General features: G+C 42.3%; 1 protein-coding gene across 1 annotated transcript in view; it reads right to left on the bottom strand.

Annotated features, from left to right (window-relative positions):
* Nucleotides 1–25855, bottom strand: part of POU2AF2 (POU class 2 homeobox associating factor 2) — a 47288-nt gene extending 21433 nt beyond the window's left edge. Inside the window, exon 1 of the mRNA XM_063436162.1 lies at nt 25746–25855. Within this exon, the coding sequence (XP_063292232.1) occupies nt 25746–25755 (10 nt within the window). The 5' untranslated portion in view covers nt 25756–25855. The remainder of the gene's footprint in view (nt 1–25745) is intronic.
* Nucleotides 25856–27172: the final 1317 nt, after the last annotated feature.

Below are 27172 nucleotides of genomic sequence, written 5' to 3'. Positions count from 1 at the left end.
GACTCACCTTCCCCTCGAGGGAGCATTACAATTTCTAAGGAGAAACCTGGTCTTTAACCAACTCTCTAACTTGACTTCAATCTCCTTGCAGGATTTATAATACTGGACGCAAGTCAGTACCAGAACTGTTGAACATGTCCGGTGCAATTTATGATGGATGGTATGCCTTTTTGACTCACACAAAGACTTGCCTTATTTTTAAAAAGTATTTTTGACCCACAGAGGTCAGTACATTCAGTGCTCACTAAAGAAAGGATTCGGGTCTTCCCTTTGCAAACATGCCTTGCCAGTTGTTGCCAGTTTTAATAATTCCTTCCACAAATTTTGAGTTTTTTTTTGTTTTACTTAAGTTATCCATTGATTTGCTTAACATGAAAATACAGCAGTGTCTATTAGATGCATGTAACCTAACCGGCCAAATTTCCTGCTGTAGAGTTGTATGGGCTTAGGCCTGGCAAAGCATCATCGGAGTTTTAGTTCTGTAATAGCCAACCTATTCAGTTAAGTGTGCACACCGGTACGTAAAACAAGCAACATTCATTTTACCAAATACTACATTTCTTTTTTGATTAGCTTCAAAGGACTGCACATTTTTCTTTAAATGTAATAAGAGTCAACAACTTAATTCAGAAATCTGTTTATAGCAATGTTGAAACAAAAGTAATTATCAGATGATGAAAAAATGTTACACCTTCATACCTGTGCACAAAGAACATAAAACATATTGTAAAATCGCACTGCATGCTTATTAATCCTTTTATTACAGTGTGTTTGTTAAATAGTGCATGGCTAGTATTTTAGTGTACAGATTGCTGTAGAGTTTGAATTTTTCATTTATTTCATTTCATTATTTTTAAAATGATTGGGATGTTATTGTGACTATACTTGACAGTATTTCCAAGAGGTTCTGGAATGTTAACATAACATGGAATGTAAAAGAATTCCCAGATTTTACTAATAACATGACGTAAAGTCATGATTTTATTAATGACACGGAGGCTCCTATTATGCTATCTCTTTCTTACTTTATTCCTCAGCAGCAAAGAGAAAATATAACTGAAAGAGAAAAAATGTAAAATATGAATAATATATAACAGATACAACCAGATCTGTCTAGTAACAGGGCAGCCAATCAGCTTATAGGAACAGTCCATAAATGTCTTGCTATGTACTTCCACTTCCTTTTCTTTGCCTTCGGAACCGAAGACCCAAAAATATCCACATCAGGAATGAACAATCGCCAACATGGTAGACGTCATCACAACGAAATCAAGATGTAAAAACAGAGAAATAGGTGGTAAAATCCAAACTTAGGATCTGAATGTAACATATCATAACCATTTGGCACGTATAACAATATACACAACTATTGGTAAATCACGTATATAACAATACAAAGACCATACCGTATTACATAATAACAAGTAGATCATGGATACTTACCGTGAGATAGGAGGACCCACCGATTGAACCAACATCGTAAATCCGACCCATACCCCACGGGTTGGTGGGTGGGAATAATACTCGCCTCCGTGTCATTAATAAAATCATGACTTTACGTCATGTTATTAGTAAAATCTGGGAATTTTATTAATGACACGGAGGTGAGTATTATGCTAGTTCAAAGCTGAGCCACAACTAACGAGGAAACATGGTCAATCGGGCGGAAATAAAAATCACGGAACGTAGATTCATTAGACCAATCCGCCGCTTTCAAGATATCATCCAGACGACACCCCATCGTAGAAGCCTTCGATGCCATGGCAACTCTGACCGAATGAGCCGAAAAAATTGAAGTATCAATCCCTGCAGCGGAAAGGAGATTCTTAACCCAACGAGCCAACATAGTCGAGGAGACCGGAAGAAACGGCGTTTGAAAGGAAATAAACAGTTGGGACAAATCCAATGACCTCAACCGGTGAGTGCGATCCAAGTAAACCCGGAGGCAAGCCACTGGACACAAAGCAGGCCGGACTGAACACCTTGGGTAGGCCACTGACTTAGAAGCCGTCTTAGTCCTCCTCAAGATGTTAAACGACACTCCCTCGGGGGTGAAGGATATTGCGTTCCAGTCGAAAGCTCTGACATCCGAAACTATTTTGTATGAAAGGAGACATAGGAGCATAACCAATTTCCATGACAATTGTTTCAGCGCCAGCTCCTCATTAAGGGGCCACGACTCTAAGAAGCCAAGAACAACGTTAACATCCCAAAACGATGAATATCTGGATCTCAGAGGTCTAGAGAAACAGATACTCTTCAACAATCGACACACAAAGGGATGTTGTCCAATCAGTGATCCGTCAATTCCTAGATGTCCAGCCGAGATGGCCGATCTATAGACATTAATAGTGCGGTAGGCCAAACCAGATTCAAAAAGTGTGGTCAGAAATCTGAGCACCTCTTTCAGAGGGGCAGAAAGTGGATCCAACAGTCTTCCCACGCACCAGCCAGACCACACGCGCCATGCAGATTTGTAAGCTGTTCTGGTACCTGGTGCCCAGGCATTCTCCAGGAGTCTTGTAGTAGCTTGCGGAACGTCCGCGACACACCAGGGTCCCCTGAGATAAACCAAGCCGTGAACTGGAGTAGGTCCTGATCCACCAATTCGTGCGAGTTCCCATCCGGATCCAGAAGCACATCCAGTCGCATTTCGAACATTCGTGGGAAATCCATCGCCATCTCTAGGAGACGGGGAAACCACGGCTGAGTCTGCCAGAGGGGAACTATTACCACCCACGAGCAATCCTGTCTGGACGAGTACGCCAGTGTCCGAGAGATCAGGATGAATGGTGGAAACGCAAAGTGATGCCCCCGAGGCCACGTTTGCAGGAATACATCCACCGCCGTGGCCGCTGGGTCCGATCTCCAACTGAAGTATCGGGGCAGTTGGGAGTCCAGTCTGGACGCAAACAAATCCACTTGCAACGGACCCCATAACCGATCTATCTGGCGAAAGGTCGAAGGTAGCAGATGCCTCCTGAGTCTTTTAAGTAACGCGAATTCCAATCCGCCCATTCGTTGTCCAATCCCGGGATGTGTTCGGCCGTAACCGATACAGCGCTGTGGAGGCAAAACTGCCAGAAGTCCTGGTTCGCCAGTTGTTTTGATTTCATTCCACCCAGATGATTTATGTACCTGACCGCGGACACATTGTCCATGCGCAGAAGAATTCAGCAGTTTCCCAGAGTCGGAGACAGACTGCGAATGGCGAATGATCCTGCCAGCAGTTCCAGACAATTTATGTGCAGCTTCGACTCGATTTCGACCACCTTCCACCTGTGGAGACATTTCCACAGCGAGTGCCCCAACCATGTAGGCTGGCATCCGATTCTATTACCACATCCGGAGCGGTACCGAAGATTGCTCAGCCGTTCCATACCTCCATATGGTCTAACCACCATAGAAGTTCCTCCTTGGAACCTCTGTCCAGGCTCAATTCGCTTTTGTACGAACTGCCCGACCGAAGATGGGATCCCTTCAGACATTGTAGGGCCCGATAGTGTAGTGGCCCTGGAAAAATCGCCTGAATCGATGAGGCCAAAAGACCAATCACTCTCACTAGTTGTCGTACGGAGAGAGAGGTGACCTGCAGCGTACGCCTTATTTCTTTCTTCATAGCCTTTAACTTGGCCTCTGGGAGGAATAAGAATTGGGTGACCGAGTCGACTTCGAAACCCAGGAATTTTATCTTCTGTACCGGGGCTATTATGGATTTTTCCCAATTTATGAGGAAGCCTAAGCCTTCCAGAAGATTCACCGTCCAGTCCAGGTGTCTGAGAAGTTGGTCGGGGGACGAAGACATAATCAGGATGTCGTCCAGGTAAATAATCATGCGGACCCCCCGAGCCCTGAGGAACGCCACTACTGGCTTCATCACCTTTGTGAAACCCCAGGGAGCTGAAGAAAGACCGAAGGGCAGACAGGTAAACCGCCACCGACATCCTTGCCACCTAAAGTGCAATAAGTCCCAGTGCTCATCTGCCATTGGTATGGTTAAATAGGCATCTTTGAGGTCCAGCTTGACCATCCAGTCCCCTTGCCAGAGTAGGTCCCTGAGAAAATGAATACCTTCCATCTTGAAGTGATGGTAACGGAGGAATTCGTTGAGGCGTTTGAGATTTATCACCGGCCGAACTCCTCCGCCCTTCTTGGCAACGAGGAACAAATTGCTTAGGAACCCCGGGTGATCGTACGGGGTGATTTCCAGTATAGCCCGTTTGGCAAAAAGTTCCGCGATCTCTGCGGTAATCAACCCAGACTGCTCTTCCGGTAATCTCAGTTCCTGTGGGATACACATTTGGACAGGGGGTGACAACAAATCTAGGCAGAAACCCCTGACCGTATTCAAAACCCACACATCTGTGGTGATCATGCCCCACATATCGATAAATAACGCTAGCCTGCCCCCCACGCTTGCCTGGGAAAACACACATTTGGGGGTATTTACCGTAAGGGCATCTGTACGAGGGTTGACCACGTCCTCCTCAATTCTGCCACGGTCTCCCACATGAGGGAAAGAAGGGAGCGGGCTTGTATTCCTGGTAGGCCCGAGGGGCAGCAAAGGAACCTCTGTGAGTCCGCGAGGGACCTCGAGCTCCATGGCCGAGCGGACGGCTCCTATACCTCCCGACCCCTTGGAAAACCTTTGGGCCAGAAACACGCTTCAAGTTGGACTGGGCCTTATCTAGGGCGGTGAAGGTGCGCACAAAGGAGCCTAGATCTTTAACAAAAGACTCGCTGAAGAGCATACCTTTGGCGGCAGCACCCAGTTCCTTCACCGCTAGATTTAACAACTTGGGCTCAATCTTGAGCAAGATCGCCTTGCGGCGTTCAGCCGTCATGGCTGTGTTCGCATTGCCGAGAAGGCAAATCAGTCTTTGGACCCATCCGATTGCTTCATCGAAATCAAGGGGGCTGTTACCTGCCTTAGCCGCCTCCAAGAGCTCATAAAGCTTGGCAGGGTGTCCAAAATGTTGTCCTGGCAATTATGGAGTGAAAACTCCAGTAAGTTCCTGGGTTTCCAGACCGTTTTTGCCAGGAACTGAGTAATTTGAGGATCGACCTCTGGCGTCTTGCACGCCGCATCAGGCACTGAAGGCCTTGGGCATTCAGCCCGTAATTTACTGCGCCCCTCCTTGGACAGAGGGGTACGCATACGCAGTGCTAGATAACTAGCAATGTGCGCGGGCGGATCCCATTCTGCCAAGCGAGGATGGCGAAGGTCATCAGGATCGAACAGGGGGTAACCCTGCGGATCACATATGCCTTGCCCTTCACCCGGAGGTAGCGCCAAAGCGTCAGACCCCGCCTCAGCGTCGGAGCCCCCTTCCTCATAAGAGGCGTAATCAGGGGCGTCCGAGTCCGTCTCCCCACTCAGATCGGAATCTGATCTGTCATTTCCATGGGCACGCGCCCTTTTCCACTTTCTGGCCGATTTTGCCCGGCCAGCGGCTCTCTTGCGCGGTAGCGCCCCATCTTGGATGGCCATAGGCACGTCAGTCAGGGCAGGTAACACCTGCGTCACATCGGGAGAGACGTGTTTAGTATTAGCATGAGCCTTGCGACTCGCCTGAGGCTGCAGCACAGGCTGGGGATTGGGCAACATGGAAGGGGCCAGGGGCTGTGTCAACGCCTGCTGAATGGTATGAGACAGGGACGAAGACACAGTCCCCATGGCCGAGGCCAGAGCCCTCTGCATGGTGGAATCAATGAGGGCCTGGAACTCCTCAGAGGGAGTGAGGCCCATCTCCCCAGTGATAGGGGTCTGTAATGGAACCATAATGGGATAACTGGGGCTGTCAGACCCTTCACCTCTAGCTTGCATAATGTGAGAAAAAACGAATTCCAAGCAACCAGACCTGTATCTTTAAATATATCTACTGGGTAGGTACAGGGGCAGTATATGGATCCCAATAGTAGTATGGTAGAATAAAAAAGGGGAAACAAAATACCCTAAACAAAGAGGGGTTGAGTAACCCACTTAGAAAATACCTGAAACAGTACAAAAAACGAAAGGGGAGAGGTACAGGGAGCCGACCCGCCGAGCAGACCCAGCCACGTGCGTGCAGAAGCGGTTGAAAATGGCCGCCGCATGCAGGGCGCGCCGCGGTTGCCCTAGAACTCCTCCCCTGCCAATGGCCGGGGAGCGCGTGGAACACATGCGGCCGGGAACTCCCTCGCACCAGCGGGTGCGAGGAGAGACTGATTGGGCCGGCAGATAACGCGGCCGCACACGCGGACGCGAGGGAAGGGAGGGGAAACCAGGGAGCAATGAAGCTCCAGGAGAATCTTCCCCTGCTAACCGCGGACCCCTGTCTGTGTTATGAAAAGCACAGCACAGGCAGGGAAGCCAGGTATAGAGCGCAGGGGAAGCTAAAATCACCAACACAAGTAAATAACTCACAGAAAAAACACCAGACTATCATAACAGAAAACCAAATAAACAATCAATATGCTTAAACAGGGTAAACAACCCTGGCAACAATAATAAGATCAAAAATACAGGAGGTAAAAATTATACTTAGCTGGTCTGAGGACAGCAGCAAAGAAAGAGGAAGTGGAAGTACATAGCAAGACATTTATGGACTGTTCCTATAAGCTGATTGGCTGCCCTGTTACTAGGCAGATCTGGTTGTATCTGTTACATATTATTCATATTTTAAATTTTTTCTCTTTCAGTTATATTTTCTCTTTGCCGCTGAGGAATAAAGTAAGAACGATATAGCATAATAGGAGCCTCCGTGTCATTAATAAAATCATATACTCTGCTTACCAGTATCTGTAAAGAACCTGCAAGTATTTTTCTTTGTGAATAAATCATTTCAATAATATGCATAATTGTTTTCACTGTGGAATAAATGGTTAATGCTACAATACTCCCTTGTGCTTTATTCTCTATCTCTATCCTAAAACACTAAGAACATAGCCCAATATTTACTATTAGCAGGCCAGACATTGCACTACTAAACTATACTAATTTCACTGCAACTGATTATTTCTCTGCAGCTCTGCAGAGGGACTGTAACATTGTTTTTGTGTTTCACAGCAGTGGCATTCCAACATGGTAGCAAACAGTAAGTCAAACTTCAAAGCTGCATTTTAGCAGCCAAGATGGTGGGAAGAGGTCTCTGAACACATTGACTATAGTAGAGGGATTAATAAAGGGTTGCAATAGCAGCACGCACAGTTCTACGTGCTGCTATTGCAACCCTTTATTTTTTATATTCCAAGGACATTTTTAATAAAGTGCAATTCCATTAAAGCAATCAGGTTCCTTACAAGTACCCATAAAATATTTGACAATTTTGTATAATTTTGTCACACTTTCTGTAATGTGACAAAATTTAGCTACTTCTGTGATGATATTTTAGATATCGTATAGAAAGATCACCCCCCAAAAAAATCTGCAAAATATAAAAAATACCCCTTTCTGTCTCATTAGAGATATCTTTGCCAGAAGCTCAAGGAAGCAGGCTGAAGGGTCAGTGTTAGGACCCGCTTAGGGGGGGTCTGCCTTGACGTTGGCAGGCGGGCATCCCTCCAATGGCCATTGGAGCAACTAAATGACTTCCATTTGTCTAAATATACATAGGGATTAAGGAAAAAGCGCAAGTAACATTTTCTTTTCTTTGGTTTTTACTACATATTGGGGCTGATGTGTGTTGTAGTCCTTGCTGCTTTAGCGCAGGACTTCTCTTTTTGTATTTGTATTTACTTTGTATCACACAGCCTGGTTACAATGCTGCTACCCATCCCATGTGTTCCCTATTAAGGGTTAATAAGTAAAGGGGTGTATATAAAAAATACCCCTTTCTGTCTCATTAGAGATATCTTTGCCAGAAGCTCAAGGAAGCAGGCTGAAGGGTCAGTGTTAGGACCCGCTTAGGGGGGGTCTGCCTTGACGTTGGCAGGCGGGCATCCCTCCAATGGCCATTGGAGCAACTAAATGACCTCCATTTGTCTAAATATACATAGGGATTAAGGAAAAAGCGCAAGTAACATTTTCTTCGCTTTGGAATTAGTTGATATTTTATTAATAGTAATAATAATAATGTATACATGTAGTACAAATACAATCTAAATATTAACATAGGTTAATATGCATAATATATATATATATATATATATATATATATATATATATATTTAATATTCATGTAAATGAAAATTTGAAAATGGAAACTCTCTAGTTTAATTTTACAGATGTAGTAAGATTTAACCCCTTAAGGAAGCATGACAGAAATTTTCCATCATGCTGGCCTTTTACTTATGAAGTTGTTTCCTTAAAGGATTAATGAAGGTATTCTCAACATTACATGCATCACAATCAACAGAATGTCCTTACATCATTATATTTGACAGAAACAATTGTAACATGCTGTAATGTATCTAAAATGTTTTCTTAAAATTGATTCAAGGTGTACATTAAAGGCATTATATTCACAATTCATCAAATGAATGCAAATTATGGCTGACTGTTTTCCAATCATTAGAACTGAGCAAAACAAAAAGAGACAACCACCGGGAGGAAGAGGGTGAGCCAGTCCCTGGATCCGAGGCCAGAGGCTGCATTGAGCAGCGGGAATTTGGGAGGTTGTGGCCGGCATCGCCATGCAGCTGTACGGTTTGTGGATACCCCTGAGAATGAGGTTGAGGCTGCACATTCGGGCAGTGAAGGAGAGGAGAGTTCGGGTCGCAAAGAGGTATCGGGTGGAGGTTGGCGAACATTCGGGCCGCGAACAGGTGAACAAGGAGGTTGGCGTATTTAAAGGAACTAAAGGAACTAGCGAACATTCAGCCGCAAAGTCGGTTCGGGCCGCGAACCGGAAGGCCGGAAAACTGCAGAACGTTTGGACCGGGAACAGGAGGTCACATCGGGCCGAGAACAGAGAGGTCAGAAAACTGCCGCACATTGGGCCGCGAGCTGGAGGACAGTTCGGGCCATGGACATGACTCCAGGATGCCAGGTTGAGGCTGCATTCGCAGGGAGGTGCAGGAATCACTGAAAACGGCTGGCAGGAGAAGGGCAAGGTCAGCCATGGCAGGCTTTGCAGCAGGCAATGGAGGCACTGGGAGTGCTGTCGGTCGTGACGGAGAGGTGATTCCGGCTGGTGACATGCTGGGTGAGTCGTCTCCCATCCCGATGGGTCGCAAGCCATGGGGTAGCAGGTGGGAGGTGGGAAGGCTGGTGCCAGGCACCCAGGAAGAGGCGGGGTCCCCTATGGCCAGTGGTCACAGGAATCTCCTAGTAGGTCAGGGGAGTGGAGTTTATCCACGGGGTCGCCTTGGAGGTCGGCACCCAGATCACCTAGCGTGGGTAGAGGCGGCCCAAGGAGAGAGCCTGGAGGGGACCTGAGTTGGGCAACGGGTAGGCAGGCTTCCACACCCATTAGATCCCTATCACTTGTGGGCACATCACATCAGGCCCCCAGGGAGTGCTGGGTGACAGGGGTCACACTATAGATCCCGGAGTGGCCGTAGCAGGCAGCTACGGCGGGGGGTCCCCCAGGGTTGCTACCCGGGAGCGTAATTTGGGATCCCCTGTTAGGACTATTGACCGCAGGCGCAGCAGATCGTACTAATCTACAGGGAGTTCTCGGGGTGGTATGGTATTAGAAGGACGTTTGATGTGTCTAGTATCTTTTATTCCCGACTAGTAGTGCAGAACTTGACATTTTTAACCATGATGCTTAGTTCAATTAAATAATTAATTAAGATTATAAATTTATATTTTTTGGGAGAAATCAGCAACTGAAATATCAAAGATTAAATACATTTTATATTTCTGTTTACACAATTTTTCCATCACACACAAACACAAATAATTTTTAATTTTAAGCAGATTTGGCCATGGTGATTTAGCAGACGCAGGATGTCCTCATGCACAGCGTGAGGACATCCAGCATCAGTTAGGCAACTTTTGGTCGCCTAACCACCCAGACGTCCGTCTGGTAGACTAGAGGTGGAGTTAACCCCTCAAGGTAATTGTTGCAGTTTCTTAGAAACTGCAATAATTACACTTGCAAGGTTAAGGGGACTGGGACACTACACTCAATGAGCAGAAGTGGTCTGGGTGCCTATTGTGTCCCTTTAAGCACACACTCTGACAGACACACACACATTCCCCAACAGACACACACTGGCTGATACAAACTGACAGTCACACACACAAACATTCACTCAATGACAAACACACAGACGTCACTGACAGACACAGACTCACTGATTTGACACACACACATTCACTGACACTCACTCATCAACAGACACACACACTGACAGGCAGACAAACACTGACAGACACTCATTAACAGACACACTGGTAATCACACACACACACACACAATGACAAACAGACTCTCACTGATTTGACAAACACTCACATACACACATACTCATACACACACACACTCAGACACATACATACACTCATACACACACACACATACACGCACAAATTATTTAAATTATTATAAATTCAAATTTTCCACCATGCCTCCCTACCTGGAAAGCTGGCGTGGATCTGTTCCTGGAGTCCAGTGGGGCTACTGTGACGCGTGTGGCTTTGTTAGACTCAGAGGCGACGGGGGAGCTATGATCTCCCTGCTCTGCTCCCTTGCACCTCGTGGGCTGTCTACGGGCATCAGCAAACGGCGTGCGAGAGAGCAGAGCAGAGAGATGACAGCTCCCTCGCCACTTCTGAGTCTAAAACAGTCACATGCCTCACAGCAGATCCACTGGACACCAGGGACAGGGGGAACACCCAGGAAGCCCAAGTGGGGGCGGCATTTTTGGCTGCCCCCTGGTTAGTGCTTCTCAAGGCAAATGCCTAGATAAATACACCAGTGGCCATTGTTACTTCTTTTTTTGGCAGGTTTAGCAACCTTTATGCCTAGGCAATTTAGTTATTATTTTGTATTCAGTTTATTCTTTTGACCCATATATTAATGCTTGCTTTACTTTCTTTTGATATATCAGTATCTTGTGCTTTTTATGTGGCCACTATTTACTTTGCTATTTGATTTCTGTTGTTGCTATGGTTATTTCAAATCACTGTTTAGTTATTAACCACTGGTTTCCAAATTAATACTGTGATCAGGTATTTATTGTATTATTTATGTGACAGGTGAGCCTATATTCAAATGGCCATTGAAATGAAACTAAGGAGCCTCCGTTTTGTTTAAATGTACCTAAGGATTTGGGCCAGAGTACAGGTAACGTTCTCTTTGTTTTTACTATGTATTTTGAGCTGTTAGATACGAAGCCACTGCTGCTGTAAGCGCGGTGCTTTATTTTGTGTTGGTATTTATTGGTGTTGTTTGACTGTGATGATCATACATGAATAAGGCCCAAAGGTCAAAACGTTGTATCTTTTTCTCCTTTGATCTTCAATAGAATACCTCTACCATCACCCTATAATGTGACTTCTACTTTTAAAGGAATATACATCCTTTTTGCAGCTTAGAAGGAGAGGTCCTCACAGCCACAAATGAAGTGTTCCACTTAATCCAGAGCCATAGTATTGCAATAGACCCACAGTCCTTTATGGTATTCAGATCTCACTTGAATCTTGGAAACTTAAAGAATAACCTCATGGCTTGATGCGATTTATGTAATTTATAATTTATAACATGTTCATCATGTATCCTATTACCAAATGGTTTAGGCATGCGATATGACTCATAGGTCATTCCTTGTAAATTTTATGAGACTTCATCGGGCGGAAGCATGGACTGTACGATACCTGCATACAACCGAAGATGAAAAATGTAAAGAAAATGGATCTCGTATATCACAGGGATATTTGTTTATTCCTAAATTAAGTCAGATTAACTAGTTTATACTAGTATTGTGTGAAATTTCTACACACTATGGCCTTACACATTAAAGTGACAGTTACTTTTGAACTTTTCAAGAACTGCTTTAATTGCTTTGAAATTTAAACACAAAATACAGTGGTGTCTTATCTTATGACACATCGTTTGGTAATCTTTGGCAAAAGGCAGTGTTCCTATTGCCAATTCTTAAAAGTCAACAAGCACTGATGAGCAAATGTATCATCATGCACAATACACTATAGATGCCTGTGGTACTTTATTGTGCTCCTGCAAGATTATCTATGGAAAATAACATCACCATGGTATCCCCCATGGACCCTCTTTTGTACTCTAGTACATTCATTAGAGTACAGTAATGATAATAATGGCTTCTGGCAAAAAAAGTCACCAGGAGCCAAAAATTGTTGGTGGTGCTGAGGAGACCATTGTTTCCTGCACAAGCGGACATCTCACCTTTTGGGTGCTTTTCAAAAATACATAAACCCCCAAAAGTGACAGCGACGCTTTAATAAAATATTATGAGCTATAAGCATCTTATATAGTGCGTCTACTTTAGGATAGTGCTAAAATTAAGCGGATCTAGTTTGGGGCAGTTTAGTTTAGGGCTTTTATATTTACTTAGCTGGTAGCTGACAGGTCAAGGGAATAATCTATGTCATAGTGTTTTGCTTGGGGTGAGTTTAATTTCCTTTGAAAGGGAGCGTAGACTTTTTTTTGAGTTTCAGTTCAGTTTAGGCTCTCTGGTCATTGACGGGATTGATTTTGGTGTAAAATGTTATTTAAGTCGATATGTTTTCTTTGTGTATATATGCTATTAAATCCATAATAAATATCACCATGACATTACAGAAAAAAAAATAGTTTCTTGTGAGTTTATATTTTGTTATTCACTGCAGCAAGCACTGCATGTGATAAATGAGCAGGTTTCATATTCTAAAAAGTAACTATGTCTCATAATAATAAGATAAGTATCCATTAAATTAGTTACTTATTAGTAATAATGAAAACTATGTTTAAACATTAGTGAATGTATTCAGAAACAGATTAAACATTAAGAAACAAAGCTTAGATTTTATATGATATTAACAGTGGCGTACACACAATCCATGGGCCCCGGTGCGAAACTGATCCGTCACTTCCTCCCAGTTCTGTCCGATATCATCATAGGGGGCCCAGTCGCGCTGTTAAAGCGCCCAGCGCTGACCGGGACCCCTGGAAATCCATCTCCATCGGGTGGCCCTAACAGCATGGGCCACCCGATGGACCCCATGAACGTCAAACCGCCGGGGCCGCAAAACATGACGGCTCGTACCCGGTCGCAGGGGTCTGCAGGGTGGTCCGGCCCCCTGGAGTGACGGGCCAGGTCGCAGCTGCGACCTCTGCGACCCCTATATGTACGCTACTGAATATTAAGAATAAACTCTGTCTAAAGACTAATAAAAGATAAATGTCATTTTCTAACAAAACAATAAAAAAAGTGCTTCGCCACAGGTAAGGCTATCAACTAAACTCCAAATTATACCAAAATGGAAATCTGAATAAAACATTTCAGACTAAAATAATTATTGAAAATATATTCTCCAATACAGTCATAGTCTTCAGAAAACTACAAATATATAACGTTGCTTTGCTACTAAAAAGCATTTTTTTTTACATATGTTTGATCACCATAACAGCTGTTGCACATTAGAATATGTGATGCTAGTGTGTATACAACATGATTTGTACTATTAGTCAAACCAGTGGATATAATAACCCATAATAGCTAATGTTTGCCATAATATCTAATGTTTGCAACAACAGATTGTAGCATATAGAGCAACTTATATATCACTGTACTTATATTATTACTGCTGTATTGTACCATACAAATCAGAGTGACATTTTACAAATGTGTTATTCCCTTTTTTTATACTCTTTTCCAAAAAGTTCAAGAACATTTTATAGCCACTCCACTTTTGTAATAATAAATATAAATCTTGTTTTACAAGCATTGCTCAACAATGAATTTAATGCCTCAATTAATTCACTGGCAAAAATTGCCATAAAGGTTTGTACACCGTTAACCTTTAGTGTTGACTTGATGTGTGATGTTTGATGACAATTACAATATACTACAATTAGTTACTTAGAGTATTTCCTATTTCTTCAATGGGATAATCATACGGTGTTACTCTGTATCTTGAACATCATCATCTTAATATCTATACATTGATTCTAACAAAATTATGATAACAATCTTGGCTTTTCTTTTGATGGTCCTTGGTGTTCCTTTGCTACACAATTGAAAGCCTCTAAACGCCTAGATTTTAAGGAATTATTTGACGAATGCACCAAATATGAAAAATAGGCTTCAATACACAAATATTTAGAAATTAATTTTAACATTGTTTTGTTTAAAATATTAAATAAGGATGTGCCAGAAGCTCACCAATGGGCAAACAAGAAGACATTGATTACTACGCAAGTAATCAATGTTTTTGCACCTCCAGGCAAGCGGTAACATAGTGCTTAGAGCAAACTAAGATATTAGTGCTGATAGAACTTGTGATGAGAACGAATGGCTTCACAATTAATAAAGCACTCTGAGCTATGATCGTACAGTTGGATTCTTGTCTTGAGGGACAGGATATAACATAAGGTGTGTGTGCAATTTCTCCACTGATTATCACATCACCTTGATGTCTGTCTGTCTACACAGCAAAGATCACTTAGATGTTCAACTCTTTTATAAGAGCAACAGCAAAAATAAAATAGCCTGACCCTTAACCCCTTAAGGACCAAACTTCTGGAATAAAAGGGAATCATGACATGTCACACATGTCATGTGTCCTTAAGGGGTTAATCACAAGGGTTTTAAAAACGTTGCTAAAGACAACATTATCTCCCAATTATTACAGGTATAGATATAGATGTATACTGTCATAAAATTAGGGATCCTAAATGTAAAACAGGCTAACTGAGCATTTTTTTTATTTAATATGGGAAGGACATCTTTGTTATTTATACAGTTTAGTTCTCCTTTTAACTCCTTCACTACTGTACAAAACGGAAATACGCTAAACATTAACCCCTACATTACACTATCACCAAACATTAACCCTATACACTACACTAAATATTAACCCCTAAACTACACTACATATTAACCCCTACACTGCACTGTCCCAAATTATTAACCACTACACTATATTAAACATTAACCATCTACACTATTCTAAACATTGACACCTACACTACATATTAACTGCACTATCTAAAATTATTAACCCCTACACTATATTAAACATTAACCCTCTACACTATTCTAAACATTGACACCTACACTACATATTAACTGCACTATCTAAGATTATTAACCCCTACACTATATTAAACATTAACCCTCTACACTATATTAACCCCTTAAGGACCAAACTTCTGGAATAAAAGGGAATCATGACATGTCACACATGTCATGTGTCCTTAAGGGGTTAAACATTAACCCTCTACACTATTCTAAACATTGACACCTATGCTACATATTAACTGCACTATCTAAAATTATTAAGCCCTACACTATATTAAACATTAACCCTCTACACTATTCTAAACATTGACACCTACACTACATATTAACTGCACTATCTAAAATTATTAACCCCTACACTATATTAAACATTAACCCTCTACAATATTCTAAACATTGACACCTACACTACATATTAACTGCACTATCTAAGATTATTAACCCCTACACTATATTAAACATTAACCCTCTACACTATATTAAACATTAACCCTCTACACTATTCTAAACATTGACACCTATGCTACATATTAACTGCACTATCTAAAATTATTAACCCCTACACTATATTAAACATTAATCCTCTACACTATTCTAAACATTAACACCTACACTACACTATACTAAACCTTAACCCCTACACTAAACATTTACTTACCACAACACTACGGTAAACATTAACCCACCCCCGCACTACGGTAAACATTAACCCCAACACTACACTATCTCAGAATATTACTTAGCACAACACTACGGTAAACATTAACTAACCCCCGCACTACGATAAACATTAACCCCAACACTACACTATCTCAGAATATTAACCCATGCACTACAGTAAATATTAACCCCTAAACTACACTACATATTAACCCCTACACTGCACTATCCCAAATTATTAACCCCTACACTATATTAAACATTAACCCTCTACACTATTCTAAACATTAACACCTACACTACACTATACTAAATCTTAACCCCTACACTAAACATTTACTTACCACAACACTACGGTAAACATTAACCCACCCCCGCACTACGGTAAACATTAACCCACCCCCGCACTACGGTAAACATTAACCCACCCCCGCACTACGGTAAACATTAACCCCAACACTACACTATCTCAGAATATTAACCAATGAACTACACTAAATATTAACCCCTAAACTACACTACATATTAACCCCTACACTGTACTATCCCAAATTATTAACCCCTACACTATATTAAACATTAACCCTCTACACTATTCTAAACACTAACACCTACACTGCACTATACTAAACCTTAACCCCTACAATACACTAAACATTTACTTACCCCTGCACTACAGTAAACATTAACCCCTACACTACCATAGCACTAAAACTAACACTAACCTACATATGTTAATTAGTATATAACAGCAAAGCATGTACAATGGAAATAAAGTAAATCCAGTGTTCCCTAGAAATTTATAAATAGTGATGTCACGAACATAAAATTTTCGGTTTGCGAATGGCGAACGCGAACTTCCGCAAATGTTCGCGAACGAACGAACCGGGCGAACCGCCATAGACTTCAATGGGCAGGCAAATTTTAAAACCCACAGGGACTCTTTCTGGCCACAATAGTGATGGAAAAGTTGTTTCAAGGGGACTAACAGCTGGACTGTGGCATGCCGTAGAGGGATCCATGGCAAAACTCCCATGTAAAATGACATAGTTGATGCAGAGTCTGGTTTTAATCCATAAAGGGCATAAATCACCTAACATTCCTAAATTGTTTGTAATAACGTCCTTTAAAACATCAGGTATGATGTTGTATTGATCAGGTAGTGTAAGGGTTACGCCGGCTTCACAGTGACAGACCAAACTCCCCGTTTAACGCACCGCAAACAACCGCAAACAGTCCATAAACATATACATGGGCAAGAAAAGGGAAATAAAAGGACAGAGCGTAAACCGGACCTTAGAATGGCTGGACTAATACGCTAGAGAGAGAGAATGGTCAAAGGGAAAGCCGAGGTCAAGGAAGCCATAAAATACACAATACCGTTTACACAAACCAAGTCAGGGAAACCAGAATTCAGAATAACCAGGGAAAAGTCAAGATCAGGATACCAGGAAATCAGATTCACAATGATAAAGCACTCTCAGGAAACCAGGAACAGGAAACCACGACAGGGCATGGTACTGGGGTGAGCTAGGTATTTAAATATCACGCGGCGGGCCGGCAGCCGCGACACCCTGTTACGTCCCCCTCATCAGGCCTTTTTTAGTCGACTGTATCGCCCACTGTCAGTCCCTTTGGGATCCATCCCTCATTCATCTTAATAAAGGTGAGGTAATCTAGACTTTTTTGACCTAGGCGACTTCTCTTCTCAGTGACAATACCTCCTGCTGCTCTGAAGGTCCTTTCTGACAGGACACTTGAAGCGGGGCAGGCCAGAAGTTCTATCGCAAATTGGGATAGCTCAGCCACAGGTCAAGCCTGCACACCCAGTAGTCAAGGGTTTCATCGCTGCTCAGAGTGTTGATATCTGCAGTTAAGGCGAGGTAGTCTGCTACCTGACGGTCGAGTCGTTCTCTGAGGGTGGACCCCGAAGGGCTGTGGAGATGCGTAGGACTTAAAAAGCTCTGCATGTCCTCCATCAACAACACGTCTGTAAAGCCTCCTGTCCTTGCCGGCGTGGTCGTGGGAGTAGGAGGATTACTTTCACCTCTTCCCCTGTTAGATTCCTATTGTGCTGTGACATCACCCTTATAGCATACTTTTTAATTGATTTTGGAACTGCTGCATCCTTTCCGACTTGCCGTAATTCGGTAACATTTCAGGCACTTTCTGCTTATACCGGGGGTCTAGTAGCGTGGACACCCAGTACAGGTCGTTCTACTTCAGCCTTTTTATACGAGGGTCCCTCAACAGGCACGACAGCATGAAAGACCCCATTTGCACAAGGTTGGATGCCGAGCTACTCATGTCCCGTTCCTCGTCCTCAGTGATCTCACTGAAGGTATGTTCTTCCCCCCAGCCACGGACAACACCACGGGTACCAGGTAGGTGACAACAAACACCCTTGGATGCCTGTTGTGGTTGGTCTTCCTCCTCCTCCTCAAAGCCACATTCCTCCTCTGACTCCTCTTCCTCATAATCCTCTTCCAGCGTTGCCGCAGGTCCAGCAAGCAATGCTGATAAGGCTGTTTCTGGTGGTGATGGTGACCACAACTCTTCCTCTTCATGCTCATCTACGACCTGATAAGGCACTCTTCGCAGGGCACGCTCCAGGAAGAAAACAAATGGTATGATGTCGCTGATGGTGCCTTCGGTGTGACTGAATAGGTTTGTCACCTCCTCAAAAGGACGCATGAGCCTACAGGCATTGCGCATGAGCGTCCAGTAACGTGGCAAAAAAATTCCCAGCTCCGCAGAGGCTGTCCTAGCACTCCGGTCATACAAATACTCGTTAACGGCTTTTTCTTGTTGGAGCAGGCGGTCGAACATTAGGAGTGTTGAATTCCAACGTGTCGGGCTGTCGCAAATCAAGCGCCTCACTGGCATGTTGTTTCACCGCTGGATATCAGAAATGTGCGCCATGGCCGTGTAGGAATGTCTGAAATGGCCACACACCTTCCTTGCCTGATTCAGGACGTCCTGAAAGCCTGGGTACTTAAGCACAAAGCGTTGTACGATCAGATTACACACATGCCCAAACTTGCCCAAATTCAATGCCGCCAACAAATTTGTTCCATTGTCACAAACCACTTTGCCGATCTCCAGTTGGTGCGGAGTCAGCCACTGATCCATTCAGGGTGGAGAGGATTGCTGGTCCGGTGTGACTCAAACCCAAGACGGCGTGACACTGCCGTATCCGGGATGTGGAATAGTACCTGGGGAGCTGGGGGGGTGCCGTTAATGTGGAGCAAGACGCAGCAGCTGAGGACTCAGCCGAGGAGGTTATGGAAGAGGATGGAGTAGGAGGAGTAGAGGAGGTGGCAGCAGGCCTGCCTGCAAGTCGTGGCTGTGTCACCAACTCCTCTGCAGAGCCACACATTCCATGCTTGGCAGCCATCACCAGGTTTACCAAATGCGCAGTGTAGGTGATATAACTGCCCTGACCATGCTTTGCAGACCAGGTATCAGTGGTCAGATGGACCCTTGCCCCAACACTGTGTGCCAGACATGCCATTACTTCCTTTTGAACAATCAAGTACAGGTTGGGGATTGCCTTTTGTGCAAAGAAATTTCGGCCGGGTACCTTCCACTGCGGTGTCCCAATAGCTACAAATTTTTTGAACGCCTCAGACTCCACCAGCTTGTATGGTAAAAGCTGGCGGGCAGAGAGTTCAGTCAAGCCAGCTGTCAGGCGCTGGGCAAGGGGGCAACTTTGTGACATTGGCTTCTTACGCTCAAACATGTCCTTGACAGACACCTGCCTGTGGGCAGATGAGCAGGAACTGCTCAAGGCGAGAGACAGAGTAGCAGATGGTTGAGAGGGGGCAAGGAGGACAGCAGTAGTTGACGTGGCTGAAGATGCTGGACCAGGAGGAGGATGGCGGCTTTGAGTTTGTGTGCTGCTTGTACTCATGTGTTGATCCCATAGGCGTTTGTGATGTGCGATCATGTGCCTTCGCAAAGCAGTTGTACCTAGGTGGGTGTTGGACTTCCCACGACTCAGTTTCTTTTGGCACAGGTTGCAAATGGCATAGCTGTTGTCAGACGCAGACACACAAAAAAAATGCCACACTGCTGAGCTCTGCAATGATGGCATTCTGGTTGTGGCAACAGCATGCGTTGATTGGCGTGCTGTCTGGCTGACCCCGGGTGCCGATGCATGCTGTCTGACTGTGCCACTAGCTCCTTGCGACGACCTCCCCCTGCTTCCAACTCGTCTCCTCCTCCTCCTCTCTGTCTCCCCATCTGAACTTTCCCCCTGTTCTTCTTCTGTTCTAGCGGGCACCCACGTGACATCCACGGACGCATCGTCATCATCAACCGCTTCACTTGTATCTGACAACTCAGCAAAGGAAGCAGCAGCAGGTACAACATCATCATCAGCACACCGTACGTCCATGTGTGTAATGCTGCCTGACTGAGACATATCCCTGTTATCTACATCCTCTGGCAATAATGGTTGCGCATCACTCATTTCTTCCAACTGATGTGTAAATAACTCCTCTGACATACCAAGTGAAGCGGCTGTGGTGCTGGTGTTGGTGGTGGTGGCAGGCGGGCGAGTGGCAACTTGAGAGGTGCCCGAAGCAAAGCTGGAGGAGGATTGTGCGTCAAGGTTCTGAGCGGAAGCTGTAGAAGATTGGGTGTCCTGTGTTAGCCAGTCAACTATGTCCTCAGAACTTTTCGAGTTCAGGGTACGTGGCCTCTGAACACAGGGCATTATTCTAGGGCCAAAGGGAATCACAGTACCACGACGGCCCCTGCAGGGTGGCCTGCCTCTGCCTGTCATTTTTTTTTCGATTAGTGGTACTATGCGTGCAAGCTACTGTGACAACAGATATGAGTGTAGGCCTGACACACACGCTTGCAGACAACTAACTGCTATTCAATCTATTACAGTCCAATTTTTTTTTTTTTAGATGTACACTACTGTTACACCAGATATAAGTTGCACTGGTGTGACTCTGTGCCCTGGCAGGCCCTGAAACGCACACGCATGAAGGAAACTGACTGCTATTATATTACAGTCAAAAAAGTTTTTTGTTTTTTTTTAAATGCAAGCTATTGTGACACCAGTCAGTGAGTGGTGGCACTGGACAGGCCCTGAAACGCACACTCATGAAGGAAACTGACTGCTATTATATTACAGTCAAAAAAGTTTTGTTCTTTTTAAATGCAAGCTGGCAGGCCCTGAAACGCATACGCGTGAAGGAAACTGACTGCTATTATATTACAGTCAAAAAAGTTTTTTTTTTTTAAAAAATGCAAGCTATTGTGACACCAGTGAGTGAGTGGTGGCACTGGGCAGGCCCTGAAACGCACACTCGTGAAGGAAACTGACTGCTATTATATTACAGTCAAAAAAGTTTTGTTTTTGTTAAATGCAAGCTATTGTGACACCAGATATGAGTGGTGGCACTGGGCAAATGGGCACAGTATACGCTGTGAGCCTGACACACACGTTGGCAGACAACTAACTGCTATTCAATCTATTACAGTCAAAATTGTATTTTGTTATTAAAATGTGCACTACTGTTACACCAGATATGAGTTGCACTGGTGTGACACTGTGCCCTGGCAGGCCCTGAAATGCACACGCGTGAAGGAAACTGACTGCTATTATATTACAGTCAAAAAAGTTTTTTTTTTTAAATGCAAGCTATTGTGACACCAGTGAGTGAGTGGTGGCACTGGGCAGGCGCTGAAACGTACACTAGTGAAGGAAACTGACTGCTATTATATTACAGTCAAAAAGGTTTTTTTTTTTTTTAATGCAAGCTATTGTGACACCAGTAAGTGAGTGGTGGCACTGGGCAGGCCCTGGAACGCACACTAATGAAGGAAACTGACTGCTATTATATTACAGTCAAAAAGGTTTTTTTTTTTTTAATGCAAGCTATTGTGACACCAGTGAGTGAGTGGTGGCACTGGGCAGGCGCTGAAACGTACACTAGTGAAGGAAACTGACTGCTATTATATTACAGTCAAAAAAGTTTTGTTTTTTTTAAATGGAAGCTATTGTGACACCAGTGAGTGAGTGGTGGCACTGGGCAAGTATATGCTGTGAGCCTGACACACAGGGTGGCAGGCAGGCAACTGCAATTACATTACACAGAAAAAAAAGCAGACTGATGTTCTAGCCCTAAAAAGGGCTTTTTGGGGTGCTGTCCTTACAGCAGAGATCAGGTGAGTCCTTCAGGACTGTAGTGGACACTGAATATACTAGCCTAACTATCAATTTCCCTATCAAATCAGCAGCAGCTACACTGTCCCTCCTCTCACTAAGAATGCAGCTTCACAATGAATGTAAAATAGATGCTGTCCAGGAGGTGGGAGGGTCTGGGAGGGAGGGTCTGCTGCTGATTGACTGGAATGTGTCTGCTGACTGTGAGGTACAGGGTCAAGGTTTCCTCAATGATGACGAATAGGGGGCGGACCGAACAGCGCATATGTTCGCCATCCGTGGCGAACGCTAACAAGCGATGTTCGCCAGGAACTATTCGCCAGCGAACAGTTCGGGACATCACTATTTATAAACCATTCAACCATTAGTCTCATGGATTGATATGTTGTCTAAAGAGCTCATTGCCATGTTTATTTTGCATATTTGCATAAAATAAACAGTAACAGTAATGACTCATAAGAGTATAAATTTTAAAGTATCTTAATACAATATAGTTCATGAAATTTAAAAAAATATATAATAATAAGAACCACACTTCTCGGCTCATTCATAATGTTTATCATTATTCTATATAAATTACAAATTATTTATAATAAGGGATATGGGAGGATTGATCTGTTAAAATTTAAAGGAGGGTAAAAGTCAATTAGGACAATAATTTCTTTATTTCAGCACATTTTCTTTGGAGAAAAGAGACTAAAATTTGGCTCATTTTTAAGAACTGGCATACTTTGTGAGAATCAGATTTGCTGAGGACGTGAGATCAAATATATATTGCGGTTCAAAATGGCTTCCACCAAATCACCCGTGGCACAAAAGGTTAAACTTAACTTTTGGGAGATATACTGCGGTTATTAGACTTGGAGATTATTTTCAGGCTGAACTGCAATTTGGATCAATTTGGGCTGGTCAAATTCAGTCTCCAAACTCTGAGCCGAAATGCACCGCGAATTATGGACCATTTGAAAGACGCAATACTGAACATGTTCATTTCTGGCTTTTGATTCTGGATTCTGCCCAAGATGCCAAAAAAAGGAGATGATTTATAGAAAAAAAAAAGGTCGGTGATTAGGGCGCTGTAACAAAATGTTGATTTTATGAGACGAAAGCACTCTGGGCTGTGATTGGACAGCTGGGAGTGACCGATAGTGGGACAAAAATAGACACAGTAAAAAAACTAATTTAAAATGTATATATTTATATACATTTAATTATATATTATACATTTAACAAATATGTTTGTATATTAATATTGATTTTTGTTTACTACTCTATTGGTTACTTTTTCTCAAGATCTGTGAATATAATCGTGGGAAAATGCTCATATCAGTGTACTACAAAATATACGTAATATTATATTATGTGTATATTCTGCAGCACAGTGCTCTTTTTCTGTTATTGACATTTAGTTTCCAAAATGCAATCTCAGTTCCGAAATTATGCTAAGATGATTCGACATATGGCCGTAATTCCTTCACCCCCCCCCTCCCCAACCCCTCCAACATATTTTTACTTTTGAGAAAAAATGATTCAGCCATGCTGAATTGTATCTCCGTACACAAGTCTAGTAGTTAATAATGGATTTCTATTAGAAGACACACCTGGGACTACGGGCTTGCATAATGATTTCTTCTTCTTATACATTAACAAAAGTCAAAATTGTTTGAGTCAATGGAATGGAATTCACCTATCCGATATTACAATATGTACACTATACACCTTGACTGTTAAATTCATCTGAAAATAGAAGGAAAGGAGCAGGAAGTGGGGGGAAGTGGGGAGTGGGGGGGCAAGAGTGGGGCTTATTTTTCACTGTATTGAACAACCCTCCAAATGGGCTTTGAGAAAAGAGTTTGTGTAACCTGGATTAAATAGGAAAAAACAGCAGGGGCTAAAACCATCTGATCATATGAAATTAGTAGATTCATTTTAGAAAATATAAACGTAACAAATTTAAGGTTAATGTAATCCTTTAAAGTGAGCCTGTGAACCAGTCATGACAAGTTTCCCAACTCTCCCATAGGTAATATTTTATATAAAATTCATTAGAGCAATGAATTATATATTTGAAAGGGAACTGTCCTTTTTTAATTTTACTTTACTAATGCCCCTTATATCTTACTGGTTATACTCCCCAACTGCCACTTGCCTTCTTTTATATTTATTAGCGTTTATACCAATCACCAGCTCTCAATATCCAAGCACTGGCATGTCTGCAGTTCACCTTCCTGTAGGATTCTTTTGATGGATGGCTTAACGATAAATTAGCTCAACAACTGAAATTTAACTTTTATTAAAGGGGCACTGTAGGCACCATAACTGCTTCAAGTCATTGAAGTGGTTATCATGTGTGGCGTCTCCTGGTGCTGTTCTTCCATTAAGGCTTAAACCCTTTTTAATGTTTTAATGCTAAACAAAAGTCCCCAACAACTCATCCCCTCTGTGCTGCTATTCCTAATAAGGAATTGTTAGCCTGAGCAGCAGTGACTGGCTATAATTGTCTGAGAGTGTATTAAGCCTATCACAGTGCTCGTTGCGGGTATGAATCTGAATGGCTACAAGGAAGTGTATAATCTCTGCCTTAGTCACACCTCCAATGGGGGTGGTGCTATGGCAAACCAGGGACTCTCATTCATTGTTAAACTGCGTGAAACTTGTTTAACATTGAATGGAGGGACAGTGCAAGAAGACACCAGGCACTATAACCAAATCAATGAGATAAAATGGTTATAGTGTCTACAGTGTCCCTTTAAGCTCCACCCATTACAAAAAAATGCCAAAGAGCGTCTTCATTAAAAAAAGGATAGATAGAAGGACAAAAAAGGAATAATTTAAAAGCAAAAACCTGCAAAACCCACAGCACATGCTCTGTGCTTGCTATGCTGGAGAGCAAGATAACCACTTATAGGAAGGTTCTCCTGCTCTCTCCTGCCGATTACAAAAACAAAATGAATAAGTAAGAGGGGATAAATGTGGCACCTGTATTGTTGGACTTATTCTAACCATAGCTTCATTGGAACAATTCGACCCATGAATATTTTACACTGGCAATTTACATGTCGTTAGACTGTGATTAATGAGTACAGCAGACATATTACAAGCCCTTATCACAATAATACTACGACTACTACTACTAATAATAATTATTATTATTATAATAAAAATGACAATATAATCCACAAAATCAGTCATCCTTATCACAAAGCATTTATATGAAAAATCCATATGAAACTTTACATATGAAAACAGGTTTTTGTAACAATTAAATATGGGTTTATTAATTAAATACCAAACTGTAGTGATCATAAATCACATTGTAGCCAAAGCAAAATTTTTGAAATATTCTTCATGTCTTCATGTCAGCTATTGCCCCAGCTTGGTTACATCAGCCGGGGTTTTGGCATTCAAATTGACCATCATCCATTACTTCATGAATAAACCCCCAACTGTTTTTCCTTTTTTATGCATTCTACGAAGATTTAAAACTGCTTCTTTTTTTGTATATTTTGTGTTTTCACAACAATGTGTTCATTCCATACTATGTATCAGCATATATTCTATTCATAAATCATATTTCTAAATTATTATTAACAATAGGCAAAAAGTGATGAACATGTTTTTTTTTTCTTAGAATAGTTTTGAAACATATTGACCCTTAATAATAACTCTTGTATATGTAGCTATATTTCTACACACAAAGTACCCACCCAATACAAGGTCAAGCAGATCATACATTGCTTCAGTAAGCATGTTTCATATTAGTCAAACTAACCTGTTTCCATGTTGAATGCCGCAAACGGATCCTACTTTTTAAGTGACTAAATCAGCTTTTAAGAGGAAACTTCTCAACAGCCCAGCGAAGAGCAAAATGGTAATATGGTTTGCTCATATCGTTTACTGCAGACATGAAGTAAAAAAGGACATTTTCTCAGTGTGTAAAATGTCCAGAGTGACTTTACCCTTATTTGTTTACATGCAAATAATCTTTGCTTGTATGTCTAAGTGATTTGCATTGTCAGTTCAAGCCATGATCCCAACTATTCCCGACTAAAATGTGCATCTGCCTTAAAAACAAGGTTTGCAATAATTATAGAGAGAGCTACACCACAAACAGACAGACACAAACATACGCAAACACAGTCACAAACAGTGGCCAAAGTTAGCGTTCATAATTGTATTTTGCATTTTTAACACACAAACAAATATAAATGCTAACTTTGGCCAATGTTTGTGACTAAGCGGCTACTAAAAAAGACTGGACATACCCCATATTGAATACCCTGAGTTGTCTACTTTGAAAAATAAATTATATGATATAATGAAAATAATGGTATCTTTAGAAAGACCATTTAATGGTGAGAACAATCCTATAGAATATGTGTGGGTACAGTAAATGAGTAAGAGGGAAAATTACAGCTAAGCACAAACACCGCAGAAATGTAAAAACAGCCCTGGTCCTTAACGGTAAGAAAATTGAAAAACGGTCTGGTCACTAAGGGGTTAAATTATAACAAGGCCATATTATATATACATTCTGTGAATAATAATAATAATAATAATAATAATAATAATAATAATAATAATAGACTTCCTTTTGCACTGAACTGCAATTCAGCTGTATTTGGGCAGAATGAGTGATCAGTGGAATTTTTTAATTTCATGCTGAATTATACCCGAATTACAGGATAACCAAACTGTACAATAACTGCTTCAGGCGGGGTCAACATTCTGAATTCCACAAGTGGCACCAAAAAAGAGATGATTGATGGAAAAAAAAGATGATCAATGGCTAGGGGACAGTCACTAAATGTTAATTTTATTCACAGATCAAGTCAGAAATGAGCAACAGAAGGAAAACATGAGTAGCAGTAAAAAATTGCATTTATATATTACATATTTAACAAAAATATAGAATAGAAATATAGGATTATAGATTTTGCATTGCTCTTTCTGTTGTTTCGTCGGTTGGTTACTTTTTCTTGATTGATCTGTGAACCAAATGGTTGAGAAATTGTACTATGTATATATTTAGCAGCACACTGATTGGACCATTTTCGCTCCTTTTAAATTGGTCTGATTCGGTCAAGCTTGACCGATATCTTTCTGAATCTCAACTTTCTCAAAACTGTTTCTATTTTCTGAAAAATTGATTTGGCAGAACTGAAATTCCTTGCTTGCATGAGTCTTTTCTTCATAGAA

This window comes from Pelobates fuscus, chromosome 11 (genome assembly GCF_036172605.1).
Source record: "Pelobates fuscus isolate aPelFus1 chromosome 11, aPelFus1.pri, whole genome shotgun sequence".
Taxonomy (NCBI): domain Eukaryota; kingdom Metazoa; phylum Chordata; class Amphibia; order Anura; family Pelobatidae; genus Pelobates; species Pelobates fuscus.
Note: the sequence above shows the minus strand (reverse complement) of the source record. Positions and strands in the feature narration are given on the sequence as shown.